The 14,914-nt window shown below is 37.7% G+C and overlaps 1 protein-coding gene and 1 long non-coding RNA gene across 2 annotated transcripts; one reads left to right on the top strand and one right to left on the bottom strand.

Moving 5' to 3' along the window:
- Positions 1–112: 112 nt before the first annotated feature.
- On the bottom strand, positions 113–2,914 carry LOC123613229 (uncharacterized). Its single transcript, XR_006720580.2, has 2 exons — positions 2,734–2,914; positions 113–461 (listed from the first exon to the last, which is right to left on the bottom strand). It is a non-coding gene; the product is annotated as an uncharacterized LOC123613229 (long non-coding RNA).
- A 47-nt stretch (positions 2,915–2,961) lies between these two features.
- C3H5orf15 (chromosome 3 C5orf15 homolog) lies at positions 2,962–14,609 on the top strand. The gene is made up of 3 exons (XM_074360672.1): positions 2,962–3,151; positions 11,197–11,723; positions 13,145–14,609. The coding sequence occupies exons 1-3, from the start codon at positions 3,013–3,015 to the stop codon at positions 13,274–13,276; spliced, it is 798 nt and encodes a 265-aa protein (XP_074216773.1). The 5' UTR covers positions 2,962–3,012; the 3' UTR covers positions 13,277–14,609.
- Positions 14,610–14,914: the final 305 nt, after the last annotated feature.

Here is a 14,914-nt window from a genome sequence, read left to right as displayed (position 1 = left end):
TTTTTGTTGTCTTTATTAATAAAAGTGTAAATAAAGAGGGCATTTGTTTGGTCTTGCTTTTTGGCACCTTGAAAACGGCTATGTGGGTGTGTATGAGAGAGAGTGAAAAAGAGACATTTTTAGTTTTTTATTACTGCATAACAAATTACCACAAATTTAGTGGTTTAAAACATTTACGTATTTCACAGGTCTGTAGGTTAGAAGACCAAGCACTGGGTGCTTGGGCTCTCTCTTAAGGTTCTCACGATGCTGAAATTAGGATGTCAGTTGAACTGTGTTCTTATCTGAAGCTTGGAGTCCTCTTCCACAAGACTGGGGGCTCACATGGTTAAGCAGAATTCAGTTACCTTTGGTTATAAGACAGTGGTTTCTATCTTCTTGCTGGTCATCAGCTAGGGGCCACTTTTAGCAAATAGAGACCACCTGCATTGCTTGCCATGTGGTCTCCTCCATCTTCAAAGCTAGAATAGAAAAACTTCACTGTCAAATCCCTCCCACACTTCAAATCTCCAGAAGAGCCCCAACCTCTTTAAACTTAAAAAATACATATATTTTAAAAGTTAAGATATAATTGACATATAGCAAATTATTTTCAGGTGTACAACATAATAACTTGATCTTTGTGAATGCTGTGAAATGATCATCACAATAAATCTGGTTAACAGCCATCACTATATAGAGATGATTTTTTTTCTTGTGGTAGGGACTTTGAAGATCTCTCCTTGCAACTTTCAAGTATACAACAGTATCATTTATTATGGTCACGATGCTGTACATTACATGCCCATAACTTATTTATTTTATAACTGTACCAACCTTTTTAAGGGCTGACCTGATGATGTTAGGTCCACTGAAGATATCTCCCATTCTTAACTTCAGCTTTCCACATAATACAACCTAATCACAGGAATGATACCCCATCATATTCACAGGTCCTTCTCGCACAAGGGCAAGGGATCATATAAAGGCATGGGTCATTGGGGATGGTTTTAGGATTCTGCCATATATATTTAAAAAATTAACTTGATTGTGGAAATTTTAAATGTTTACGAAGTAGAATAAGAATTCCGCATTATCCAGCTTCATCAAATATCAGTATTTTTTCTATTCAATATTACATATTTTTAGGCAGAATTCCTTTGTATGGATATTTGGAAGTGACAGTTCTAAACAGCAGATTTACTTGAAGTATTTTGTGTAAACAGTCACCCAAAATCTGGACTCAGTTTTTGTCATACTGTCTTCATGAGGTTCATAAGGTCCTGCAGCTATTTCAAAGTGAACTTTGTTAAATTTGTCCAGAGATTTTGGCACATAAAGGTTGTTGGATACATCCAGTCGGATGCCAGGTGCAGTACTGGTATTCTGAAATGTACACAGGGCCCTCTGAGTATGAGGGAATATTTTCCTGCCATTTACATATTTCGTGTCTGCCTGTAGCATGCAGCATGTCAGAATATTGTGCAAAATGCCTTGAGTTCACGGTATCTTACCAGTAAGAGAACTGACACAATCCTATATGGGGACAAAGGAACAAAGTGGACAAAGAAGAGATGACTTAATGTGTGTTTACTATAGAAAAAAAGGCCTGTTTAAGTTTGAATCTCCCAACAAGCAGAAGCTGGAATTGAGAGGCTTATTCACTAAATTGAGTGATGGTTTCTGTGCTCACAGAGGGAAAGCTCGAGGGGAACTTGGGAGGACTTTGTACCCTGGCTACCCTGGAAGTTTTGCAATAACGGCACCATTCAGTCTATCTGGGCTTGTGGTGGGTGTAGGGAAATAAACAGATGAATGACCTCTTAGTTTTCTTAACACAGAGTTTGTGTATTTCAGAGTGGTCACCAGGGCCAGATAAATGTTAAGGGAAACCAGACTCAGAACACAGGCCCTTTTCTCTTCAGAGAGCAGACTCAACTGTCCCTGGGCGGTAACAGCAATGTTCTGAGGGACTCATGGAGACCAGAGTGGTGAAGCCCTGGGTAAAATAAATGCCTTCATGCCATACTGATTTTCCTGCCAACCAATGAAATGGAACTTTTATGATCTGAAACCTATAGACATTTATCAAGAAAATATTTACAGAACACAGACCAAATCATTGTTGCTAGGGCCATAAGGGAATTTTCTGGAAATATCTAAATTTGCATTTTCATATACTGGGGGTTTTAAGTTATAAAATTTAAAAAGTAATAGAAGCTTATTGTAGGAAATTTGTAAGCTGTTTGCATCCCTGTTTCCTAGCCCGCCTCCTTGCTTTTCCTCCGTAATACCCTTATCATTGAATATAGTATATATTTTACACTATAGTTTCCCTCACAGGAAAATAAATTCCACACAAAGGTCGGGGGTTCGTTTTGTTCACTGCTGTATATTGTAATGGAGGGGTGCTAAATATTTGTTGAAGTAATAAATGATTATGGGGAAAGATAAAAAATAAAATATTTACCTAAAATTCCACCACTCACGCTTAACATTTATGTTTCCTTTGCTGTTGCGAGGGGGAGGACAGTTACTTCTCCTTCGGGATCAGTCTACTATACACAGTTGGATATTTCTTCTAAAAATGTTTTAAAACACTGTTATCACCTGGGAGGAGGGTATGGTTCAGTGGCAGAACGCACGCCTAGCATCAGGTCCTGGGTGCAATTCCCAATACCTTCATTAAAAAAATAAATCTAATTACTTCCCGCCCCCCGCCACCCCGTTATTAGCTGTATAGTAGCCAATTACGTGCGAAGGAGGGTGGGCTCTGGTCGTCTTCACACCTCACACAGTACATCCTTAGCTCCGAGCTGAGTTTGGCCTGGTGGGGTTGGGGGTGGGGGTTATTCCCCTCTGCCGCAACTCCAGCTACCCGTCTTCCTCATTTCCGCTTCCACCCAGCTCCCGGTTCCCGGCTGCGACGCCCTCACGCTGGGACGTAGACGCCTAGGGCCGTGATGTCTTACGCAGTGTCTGACGTCATGACGTAGAGCCTAGCAACCGCGCAGGCTCCCAGCCGAGACGTTTATGGCCGCTGCCGCCCTGAGGAGGATGAGGGGGTTTGAGGAAGAGAAGCTGCCGCCCAGGCGGGCCATTCAGGTCGCCGGGGGGCTGGCGCAGCCGCTGTTCCTGGCGCTCCTGCTTGCCTCCGCCGCCACGTCCAGTGGTAAAGCGGGAGCGGCGGCGGGGCGGGCGCGGGAAGACGGGGAGGGCCCGGGCGCCGGCCGCCGGCCGCGAAATAGGCCCGGCCAGGGAACGGGCGCTTCCGAGTGTCCCGAGCAGGTGGTGATGTCTAGAGGGGCAAGGTCTCTACGGGTCCCGAGGAGGGAGTAGGGTTTGTGAAGGGGGCTATGGAGGTGGGGTCTCTGAGGGGCCTGAAAAGTGAGGTTGAGAGCTGCGGGGGCCCAGGGAGCGGAGTGTGTAGATGGGCGGGGAGGGAGGAGTGGTGGTGGTGGTGTCTAGCGAGTCTTGGAGAATGGTTGCCACGGAGAATGGAGGTGATGCGGTCTCCGAAATTCCTTGGAGGTGTCGACTGAAAAAACAAACCGCACAACTGTAACAGCTGTGAGTTGAGTTTATTCAGTGTCTTCCTGAGGACTGTCTCTGGGGAGACAGCGTCTGACATAGTTCTGAGAAATTGTTGTAAGAAGTAAGGGAGGAGTCTGGATATGTATGACTTTTTTGCTGGAAATAGTCGAACATCAAAAAGTGACTAATCACAAAGAACAGACATCTCAAGTTCATGATTTAAGTACTTTTCTATGTAGTGGAAGATGCAAGAATCTTGGGTCATTGAAACGATTCCTTAGACATTCATCTTAACTGTCTAGGGTTCGAATATCCAGAACACAGAATACTTCATCCTGTTTTTTTCCATCCTAAATTCCCCTCAGGCACACTGTCAGTGGGCAGCGGCAGTGACTAATGGCTTGATCCTTGTAGAACTGACATGTCAGGCAACAACTTTTTTTCTTTACAGAGGTGGTATTTAGGAGGGTCTCAAAGAAGGGGCACAGCGGACAGGTGCTGAGGAGATGGCTGAGGTTAGGAGGTGTGGTGTCTGGAGAGAGTCCCAAAGTCAGGAGCGGGCTCCAGAGGTCTGTCTGGGCCATGGGAAGGTGGGGGCTCTCCAGGATGGGTGAGATCAGTGGTAAAAACCAAGAAGGGTAGGGGGCAGTGACAGGACTGAGCTGATGGAATATTTTGGAGAAGTATAGTGGAGGGGAAAGAGCGATCTTTGAGTACTGGGGCATCTCTGAGGACTGGGAGGTTCTGGTGCTTGGTAAAGAGAGAATACTGGGGCGTTGTGCTTCTGAGGGCTTGGGAGAAGACGAGGAGTTCTGGGACAAGGGAGATTCTTGGTAAACATGGTCCCCTTTTTAACCCTGGGTTAACTGGACAACCCTGCTTCATTTTAATGGATCTATAGGATTTTAAGTATTTATTTTAAAAATTTTATGGAGATACAATTGACGTATTAGTTTCAAGTGTACAGCATAATGATCCGATTTTTGTATACACTGAGATCACCACAATAAGTCTAGTTACCATCCATCACTATACATAATTAACAAAAAAATTTTTTTCTTATAATGTGAACTTTTAAGGTTTACTCTCTTAGGACATTGATGAACTCATCTGCAAAACAGAAACAGACTCGCAGACATAGTAAACTTACGGTTACCGGGGTAAAGGGGGTGGGAAGGGATAAATTTAGGAGTTTGAGATTTCCAGATATTAACCGTTATATTTATAAATAGATAAAAATTGAATTTCTTCTATATAGCACATGGAACTATATTCAATATCTTGTAATAACCTTTAATGAAAAAGAATATGAAAATGAACATATGTATGTTTATGCATGACTGGGACATTATGCTGTACACCAGAAATTGGCATGTTATAACTGTACTTCAATTAAAAAAATTTTACTCTGTTAGCAACTTTCAAGTATGTGATACAGTATTATTACTATAGTCACCATCATGTACTTTACATCTTCATAACATATATTTTATAACTGAAGTTTGTACCTTTTGATTCCCTTCATCCCCCCCACCCCACACATACATGTACACATACACACAGACCCACAATTCTGTATGAATCTTTTTGATTTTTTTAATAGATTCCACATGCAAGTGAAATTATATGGTATTTGTGGTTCTCTATCTGACTTATTTCACTTAACATAATGCCCTCACTTAGCATAAGGTCCATCCATGTTTTTGCAAATGGCAGGATTCCAATTCCATTCTTTTTTGTGGCTGAATGATATTCCATTGTGTATATATTCCACAATTTTTTATCCATTCATTAATCCATGGGCACTTAGGTTGTTTCCATGTCTTGGCTATTGTAAATAATGCTGCATGATTAAGTATTCCTTTCCTTAGAAACATTACACTGTGAACGAAGATTTAAAGGCTTTCTTGAGAAATGAGGAAATCTGTAAACCAGAGCCTGATACTTAGGGGGAACAAATCCGCTGATAAGAAATTATAATGATTAAGCAATATCTTGTTTAGTAGTCCCTTTTTTACTTCAGGCCAAAACACGGTCCTGCTTTTTCTCCCTAAATCTGTTTGAGTTCAGATGAAAAGCAGTGTGAACAGAGTAGTGTAGACTTACTTGGCAGCAGGGGCTGTCTAGCCATACATGCCTCTACTACAGTGCTGTGGTGACTTACTTGGGTTTCCCCAGCAGCACTGAGGGCGGAGAACTGGACTACCCTCCCAGAGGTGTTTCTGAGTCTGTGGAGAACAGTGGTCCATTTTCCCAAGGCCCTTTTATTGCTAGTAAAATATAATGAGGATTTCTCTGGTTGATAGAGATACTCCTGTTCCTAAGGTACTAAAGTAGCATGGTTATTTTGGTCATTTAATCATCTAAAGAAACACTGACATTTAAACATTTATATTTCCTGCTGGAATGCTTGGCGTATGTATAGTTGGTAAGTGTGGTTTCAGAGAAAAACTTTTACCCCTAAGAGATGATTGAAAATCTTGTAATCAGTGGGTAAGCGAGAGGGAGTGTAGACTGTTAAGGTGTCCTCTTGTGTCTGTTTTTATTTGTTAGGGGGCCATAAGTATTGCTCCAACTATCCTGGGACATTTTAGGGAATCTTTTTTTTAATTAAGTTTTTGTATGCATCAGCTTTTTTTTTTTTGTATGCATCAGTTTTAAATTCAGATTGTTCTCTACTGAAGGTAAATGAAAACTAACATATCTGTTTTTAATAGGGAATTAGCTCCATTGCAGTACAGTGTAGCATTTGCAAAACTTTGGGTAATAAACGTCTTTTTAGTAAGCATGCCTTATGGTAGAATGATTTCAAAGTACTTACTCTTGTAATAAGAAAATTAAAGACTAGCTAGAATGTATTGATTTCCATACTTCAACCAAGTGTAGAAAGTTAGAAAGTTACCATATCAGATTTTTAAAAACTTGTCCTTATTAGGGTTCTTAAAATTTCATTGCTTGGGTATATTCTTGGCAATCTGTAAGACTGCATAAATTTTATGTTTTTGTTTTGATAAAGTTAAAAAAATTAATGTAAGCTTTATTTTGAATCACAGGATGCTTTATGATCACAGGATCACTTTATGACCAAGTCTTGCCGTGTTACTTCAAAAGTGCCTACTTACTACATTTGTCATTGTATTGCTCCCAGCTGTGGCCTAAATTTATTTAATGTGTAATGTATTTAATTTTTAAGGCATGTTTTGCAGTCCCCAATATGTGAATGAATTCTCAGGGTCTTGTGCATTCTTGTTTGAGAAATATTGATATAGTTTATTTTAAGGCAGTTTTTTTTTTGAAAGAACCAGTAGAATAGAATTAAATTTAAAATTTTTTATTTTTAAAATGTTAAGTTTTAACTAGAGAGGTAGTATAAAATAGGAAAGAATAGGAATGGAACATACATTTAGAAGTCTAAAGTTTACATATATATAAGCTCAAACAATGAAATCCATAAAGTCAAAGATACCACTTTGTTCAGAATACTCTTGATATCTGAATGGATCAAATTCTGTGATTTGAAGGAGTGGAGGTCCAGGAGGTTGATCTAATTTGCATTAAACATTTCAGATGAATTCTTAGTTTGTTTTCTTGTATGTAACTTCTAAGCTTTTACTCCCTTTTAAATTAAATTAAATTAAATTTTTTTTGTAATGGAGGTACTGGGAATTGAACCCAGGACTTTGCACATGGCTAAGCATATGCTCTACCATTGAGGTATACTGCTCCCCCCCCCCCCCCCCCCCAGTTTTCACCCCTTGAACAATATTAATTCTGCTCCTACTTAATGGTAGGTATTGGAGTTACAACAAATAGGGTGACATTGGAGGTAGCCTTAGAAGAGTAAGTAGGGTTTTACCTGGCTGAGAACTATGGGAAAGGCTTTTCAGAGGGTGTTGTAGGTGCAAAAATGCTACTTGGGAAGCAGTGTAGGATTTGTGATGAAAGTTGGGTCAAGAGGATATTTAGTAAATTTTTTTTTTGGATATTTAGTAAATATTAACTGAATGCCTGCTGTCTGTTAAGTTGGCAGTGGGGATTAGTTAGTAAGATTAGTGAGAGGTAATAGCATTGAGATAATGGGGACCAGATCATATAGGCTCTCATAGGCTTTGTAAAGTCTTTGAATTTCACTTTTGAGAGAAATAGAGAACTACTAGATGGTTTTAAGCAGAGTAGAGCATCTTAAGTTTTTACAGGATGACTCTGGCTGTTTTGTTGACCTTGGACACTAGGGGTTAGGGTAGAAGCAAGCAGATTATTGAGAAGGCTACTGTAGTAATCCAGGTGAGATGAAGGTGGTTTGGACTAGGCAGCAGTGGTGGAGAGTGAAAACTCTTCAAATTCTGCATGTATCTTGAAGGTAGAGTAACATTGGATGTGGGGTGTTAAAATGATGATGTGAAGGATTTTGGCTTGAGTGACAGAAAAATAAAGTTGCCATTAACCGAAAAGGAGATTGTAAATAGAACATTTTTGTTTTGTTTTGTTTTGTTTCTTTTTTCTTTTTGGAGTGGGGAGTAAAAATGCATTTCTTTAAACTTTTAATTCTGAAATAATTGTAGATTCATTTGCAGTTGTAAGGAATAATACAGAGATTGTGTGCTCTTTACCCAGTTTTTCCCATTGGTAACATCCTGCAAAACTATAGAGTAATACCACAACTGAGATACTGACTTTGATAGTCAAGATACAGAGCATTTCCGTCACCATAAGGACCTTTCCTGTTGCTTTTTTACAGTCACCCACACTTCCCTTTTATCCCTACTTCCTCCTGAAATCCCTGCAACCACTTGTCTTTTTTATTTCTGTAATTTCATCAGTTTGTGAATATGATATCAATGGAATCATATGGTGTGCAACTTTTTGGGATTAGCTTTTTTTACCTAGCATAATTCTTGGGAGATTCATCCAAGTTGTTTCGTGTGTCAGTATCTTGCTCCTTTTTAATGCTGAGTGATATTCTATGGTATGGATGTACTACACTTTGTTTAACCATTCATTCATTGAAGGATATCTGGTATATTTCCAGTTTTTGGCTGTTATGAATAAGACCGTTCTAAACATTTATGTACAGATTTTTCTGTGAACATAAGTTTTCATTTCTCTGGGATAAATGCCCAGGACTGTAATTGCTGGGTCATATGGGAGTTGCACATTTAATTTTTAAGAAACTGCCAAACTGTTTTCTGGAATGGTTGACTTATTTTACATCACCACCAGCAACATATGAGTGATCTTGTTTCTCTGCGTCCCTGCCAATATTTGGTGTTTTCATTATTTTTATTTTAGCCATTCTGATAGGTGTGCAGTGATATCTCATTGAGGTTTTAAGTTGCTTTTCCCTAATGGTTAACATCTTTACATGTGCTTATTTACCATCTGTATATACTTTGTGGTGAAATGTCTCTGTGTTTTGCCTATGTTCTAATTAGATTGTTTGCTTTTTCACTTTTGAGTTTTCAGTGTTCTTTATGTATTCTAGATACTAGTCTTTTGTTAGGTATGGGGCTTACAGATATTTCTCCCACTTTGTAGTTTGTCTTTTCATCCTCACAGGAAGGTCTTTAATTGAACAGAGTTATAAAATTTTGATGGAATCCAATTTATGAATTTTTCTTTTGTGTATTGTGTTTTTGATGTCAGGTCTAAGAATTTGTTGCCTAGCCCTAGATTCTGAAGATTTTGTCTTGTGCCTTTTTCTAAAATCTTTATTGTTTTACATTTTACATTTAAATTTGTGATCCATTTTTAGTTAATTTTTGTAAAAGGTGTGAGACTTAGGTTGAGGTTCATTTAGCTTGTTAATATGGTGGATTGCATTGATTTTTGAATATTGAGCAAGTCTTGCATCCCTGGAATAAACCTCACTGATCATAGAATTCATTCTATTTACTTATTGCTGATTTCTCTTTGCTAATATTTTGTTAAGAATTTTTTGCATCTGGGTTCATGAAAGATATCAGTCTGTAGTTTCCTTTTCCTGTATTATCTTTGGCTTTGGTATGAGGATAATAATATTAGCTTTATAAAATGAATCGTAAAGTGTTCCCTGCCTTCAGTTTTGTGTAAGAGATTGTGTAGAATTGGTGTTAATTCTTCATTAAACTTTTGGTAGAATTCTTCAGGGAAACCATCTGGGCCTGGAGATTTATTTTTTGGGAATTTTAAAATTAAGATTCAATTTTCTGAATAGTTACGGGGCTATTCAAATTATGTATTTCATATGGGGTAAGTTGCAGCAGTTTGTTCACTTTTAGTTGGCTTTTTATGAGTTGCTGTGGTGGAGGAGGTGGGGGTTGCTGCACATTACCACCAGGAGAAGATAGAAATCTAGTGTTTCCACTTGATTTGTGTTGACTCTCGAAGGGTGGTGGTGGTGGTTCTGTTAGTTCTGGGCAGGGGTAGGAGTTTTGGCTCCCCTCATGGTCTTCACTGACACAATGGTGGGAGCGGCCTCATTACTGCTGGGCCATGACTAAAGTCTTGACTCTCCACTAGGGCTTCTCTGACACCATCCTATTGTGGAGAGGAAGTACCTCGTTATAGCTTGTTGAGGGTGGAAATCTGCACTCCCCCCCCAGCCTTTGCTCGTGTAGGTGTGATTGGAACTATAGTTTTTTCTGTTTGCTCGGAGTAGAGCATTTGCTGTCTAAAAGTTTTCTTTCTAGCTAGGATGCCTCTCTCCTCATCTTCTGGCAAGAGAGAGCAGGCTTTTTTGCTGGCTCTTTTTGTCCATACCCCTGGGTGTTTCCAGGTTGCTGCTGGCTTCTTCAGCTCCACGACTGGAATACATGAAGTAAATAGAAAATCCAGAAAAGTCACCACTGGGTTGTTTTTTAGGTCCTGAGGTCTCTAACCACTCTGCCTTATCCTCTCCACCTTTCAGAAAGCCTTCTTACGTTATTTTATAAGTCATAGGTAGGGTTTTTAGTTGTTTTTAGTGGGAAGAATAGGGAAAAATAGATCTATTCCACCTTCCTGGAAGCCAAAATAAGAATTAATTTTGAACATGTTGATTTGAATGACAGACATTAAGGAGGATATCAGGTAGACAGTTGGATTTATGAGTCTAGATTTCTGGTTGTTCATGGAAGTTCTCTTTTGATGGCTTCATTTTTCTCAGAGGATTTAGGAAGTGGTGATAGCATTGAAAATGAGGACAACAGGTGTTGGAAGTTTGAGTACAGAGGAAAATGTGAATGGTCTCCTAAGGGAATAGGAGGGTGAAGGGACTAGGAAAATACAGTATAATTGTTGACAGCATTACATGCACATCTGAATTTTGGGTGTTGAATTTAAAATTGAATAAAAAATGAAAAAAAAAAAGAAATAAAAAATGAATTATCTACCAGATACCAGTGGCCTTTCCAGACAGTAACAACTTAAGCAGCATTAGAGACCTACTGCGTTACATAACCTGCCATCGTAAGAAAAAGAAGAGAGAATAGAGAGGGGTCTGACTTTAGGTCACAGTGGGAAAGTCCACACAGAGCTTGTACCCCCTTATTTTCATTTCACAGAGGTTGGACCTCAGCAATCCTTGCCTGGACTCCACCTCATCCCCAGAACAGAAAAAGAGGTGGCTGATCCTAGCTTAGTGAAAAATTTAGGTGTATATGCTTCTAGCTTGGTGGAGAAAAATTTAGAGGTTTCAGTTTAATGTACTTTATTCACTTATTTTAGCTGGATCACAAACTGATTGGCTGAACCAGACTGTACTCAAGCAAGATGTTTCTGCTACAAGTATGAATACTTTAACACATGAGAACCAAACCAAACCTTCTATTTCCCAAATCAGCACCACTCTCCCTCCCACAACTAGTACAGAAAAAAGTGGAGTGGCATCTGTGTCCCCTCATCCCTCGCCTACTACTTCTCTGTCCCAAGAGGAAGCTGATAACAATGAAGATCCTAACATAGAGGAGGAGGATCTCCTCACACTGAATAGTTCTCCGTCCACCGCCAAAGAAACTCTGGACAATGTAGATTATGGAGAACCAGACTATGACTGGACCACCAGCCCCAGGGACGATGAGTCAAATGAAGCCTTGGAAGAAAACAGGGGCTACATGGAAATTGAACAGTCAGTGAGATCTTTTAAGAACCCACCCTCAAATATAGAAGAGGAAGATAGCCATTTCTTTTTCCATCTTATTATTTTTGCTTTTTGCATTGCAGTTGTTTATATTACATATCACAACAAAAGGAAGGTAAGTTTGGGATTTTCAGCCCCTCTAGTTGCCCTCTGTTATTTCAGTCATATTTCTTATTAATGCTTTTGATGATTCAGAGTTTTTTGTTTAGTCAGGTTTTAAGTAATGGTAAAATATTCAGATGTCTGATCAGTTTATAAATCTGTGGTGTATTTTAAAAAATGACAGAATGCTTTACTACATGTGCTTCTAAAAAAAGAAGCCAAATTATTTTTATTGAGCAAAACCAAAGCCCAGTGATTTTTTTAAAAAAAGGTTTTATATCTTAATTAGCATTGCTAGTTCAGTGGCAATACTTGTGGAGAAAGATTGTTAATTTAGTACTTTTAATTTTTTTAAGCGTGGAACTTAATGATATTTTAATAACTTTTCCCCCTGTTGTACGAGTGTTATATGTCTATTTTAGGGAATTCAGAAAACACAGGGAAATACAGAAAAGAAAACTTAAGCTACTACCAAAGCTGAGCATTATTAACATTTTGGTGTATTTCTGGTCTGTAAATGTGTGTATAATTCAGACATATGTGGGTGTTAATTTCTAAATGAATTTAATTTCATATAGTTTTGTACCTGTACAAATCATGAGCATTTTTCATATCATTAATATTCTTTAAAAACATGATTTAATAGCTTCATAATTTATTTAGCTATTTTCCTGTTGAGTATTTAGATCGTTTCCAGTTTTGGTTCAGAAATAATATTGTGATGAACAATTCTGTGCTGGAATTGGTTTGTCTTTTTTTTTTTTTTTTTTTATTTTTAAGGAAAACACAATGTCCTTTTTAATACTTAGTGGCCAGGAAATCTCATTTCTTGACTTTATTATAACTTGCTTTGTGATTCCTGGCAAGTCACCTTCCCCTTTGGGACCTTGATTTTCTCACCTGAGAAATGATAGAAGTGGATCAGATACTTTTAGAATGCCTTCCAGTTTTGGGAATCAGTGATTCTAATATCTTGTTTGTGGTTTTGAGTTAGACAACAAGCAAACAAACAGATTCTTTTGGTTATTTGTGGTTTAGTGGCTTATCACTAGCTCTATAAATATTTGTAGGTGAACAAAAATTTGAATGCCACTGATATTCTATCCCAGTGTTTAGTGTTGGGCCATCTCTATTTTAAAGACTTAAGGGACTTGTTAAACAGGTAGGTTTCTGGGCTCCACTGCACTCTATTAACTCATCTCTGAAGATTGGGGCCAGGAATCAGTCCTTAACAAGTACCCCTATGTACATGAAATTTTGAGAAGCACCATCTTACCTTGTTTACAAGATGGAAAACAAAATAGCCCTTTTATTGTTGATATTTTACTTTTGTATTTGGTAACCTAGGAAAGAGATACTTCACTTGTTATGAAAACGTTTAGTGTATCCTCTATTTTCTCTTTTGCAAATCTAATTTATTTTGTTTTATTCCAGATTTTCCTTCTAGTTCAAAGCAGAAAATGGCGTGATGGTTTTTGTTCCAAAACAGTGGAATATCATCGTCTAGACCAGAATGTTAATGAAGCAATGCCTTCTCTGAAGATTACCAATGATTATATATTTTAAAGCACTGTGATTTGAATTTGCTTATTATGTAATTTTATTTGCTTGACTTTTTATATGATATTGTGCAGATGTTTGCCATTGGCAGTTAGTACTTAAATGAGAGGTGAGCCTCTCTTTATTTTGCCTCGGTGCTTTGGAAATTAAGTATCACAAACAAGGAGTATATAATTTTTTATCTACATTTTTAGAGGTGAATTCAATCAGGTGGCCAAAATGTGGAGCTAAGCATTACCTGTTAGTTTTTATTGTTTTAGATTTCTTTATTATACTTCTTCTGGAAGTGTTAGTAATACTACTTTTAAGAGATCCCAAACTTGTAATAAATTCTAACATATCTGATACTGCTGACTCAGCTTCTCTTTCCACCATCCAAATCCTATTTCTTAAGCACACATTTCTTTGTGCTCCCAAACGGTAGTCTATAAGGATGTATGTAATAGTACCTTGCGTATACGTTTTTTTTCTTCCAGGAAAATTGCTTTGAATATTTTTGGATAATTTATACATAATTTATTATTGCTCATTCTGACCACAATTTTAGGTAACATTTTAATAAATATGTCTAGAAATTCTGGCAATAGAGACTTTGCAATTTACAGCGGACATAGATAAAATGTTATAGAGATAGCATTTTTTGTTTGAATTACTGAATTAAATTTAGAGGTAGAAATTGTGGTAAAATATTAAATATGTGTACAATTGCTTTTAGTTAGCAATTGATTGTAGCACGGTTTCCTCCAAGCTTTCAAGTAAGGGGCAGAGTTTAAAATTATATCTGTTCACTTGTTTATTATTTTATAGGAAGTTTGAATAAATCTTAGGGGCCATTATCACTTAAGTAATATTACATCTAGGTCTTTCAAATTAAAATTATATCTGAATGAGGTTGTTTGTATACATAAAGGATATATGTGTACACTGACTCTCCCCTTGTAGTTTTTAAATTGTTTTTTAATAGCAACTGGAAATTATTTACTGTTACTTCATTTTACCCTTTCTATCATAAGCAGTTGATTAGTATGTAAATATGTGATTTGAACCATGGTTGACTTACAGGAATCACTACAACATTTTAGAAAACATAACGCCTAATATGTTAAATACCACTCATGAAGCCTGAGTGAACCAGTGGGCATGTGCTTTGTATAGAGATGGAAGAGGCAGGGCAGTTCATCATTTCTCTTGGGTGGGCAATTTACTGTTATAAGGAAGGGAAGCACAATGGAAATACACCTGAACTGTTTTATTGCAGTAATTTTTTTCATATCTGAAATTGTATTATTTAATATTTTGAATAAGATTTTAAAAAATAAATGGCAAAGGTATAAATCCATGTTTTATAAATGTGTTTCATTTTAATGGCATGTGGTCCTTCATGTGGGTGGTGACAGATGGGTAGTGCTTTGAGAAGAAGCTAAGCTGATTAGCTTGCTTTTTTTTTTTTTTTTTTAATTGAGTTATAGTCAGTTTACAATGTTGTGTCAAGTTTCTGGTGTACAACACATTTTTTTAGTCATACATGATTATACATATATTCATTGTCACATTCTTTTTCATTGTGAGCTACTACAAGATCTTGAATATATTTCCCTGTCCTATGCAATATAAACTTGTTTTATCTATTCTATATATACCTGT

The sequence above is a fragment of the Camelus bactrianus genome, chromosome 3, assembly GCF_048773025.1.
Source record: "Camelus bactrianus isolate YW-2024 breed Bactrian camel chromosome 3, ASM4877302v1, whole genome shotgun sequence".
In the NCBI taxonomy this organism is placed as follows: domain Eukaryota; kingdom Metazoa; phylum Chordata; class Mammalia; order Artiodactyla; family Camelidae; genus Camelus; species Camelus bactrianus.
The sequence above is the reverse complement of the archived record's forward strand: the minus strand, read 5'-3'. Positions and strand labels throughout refer to the sequence as shown.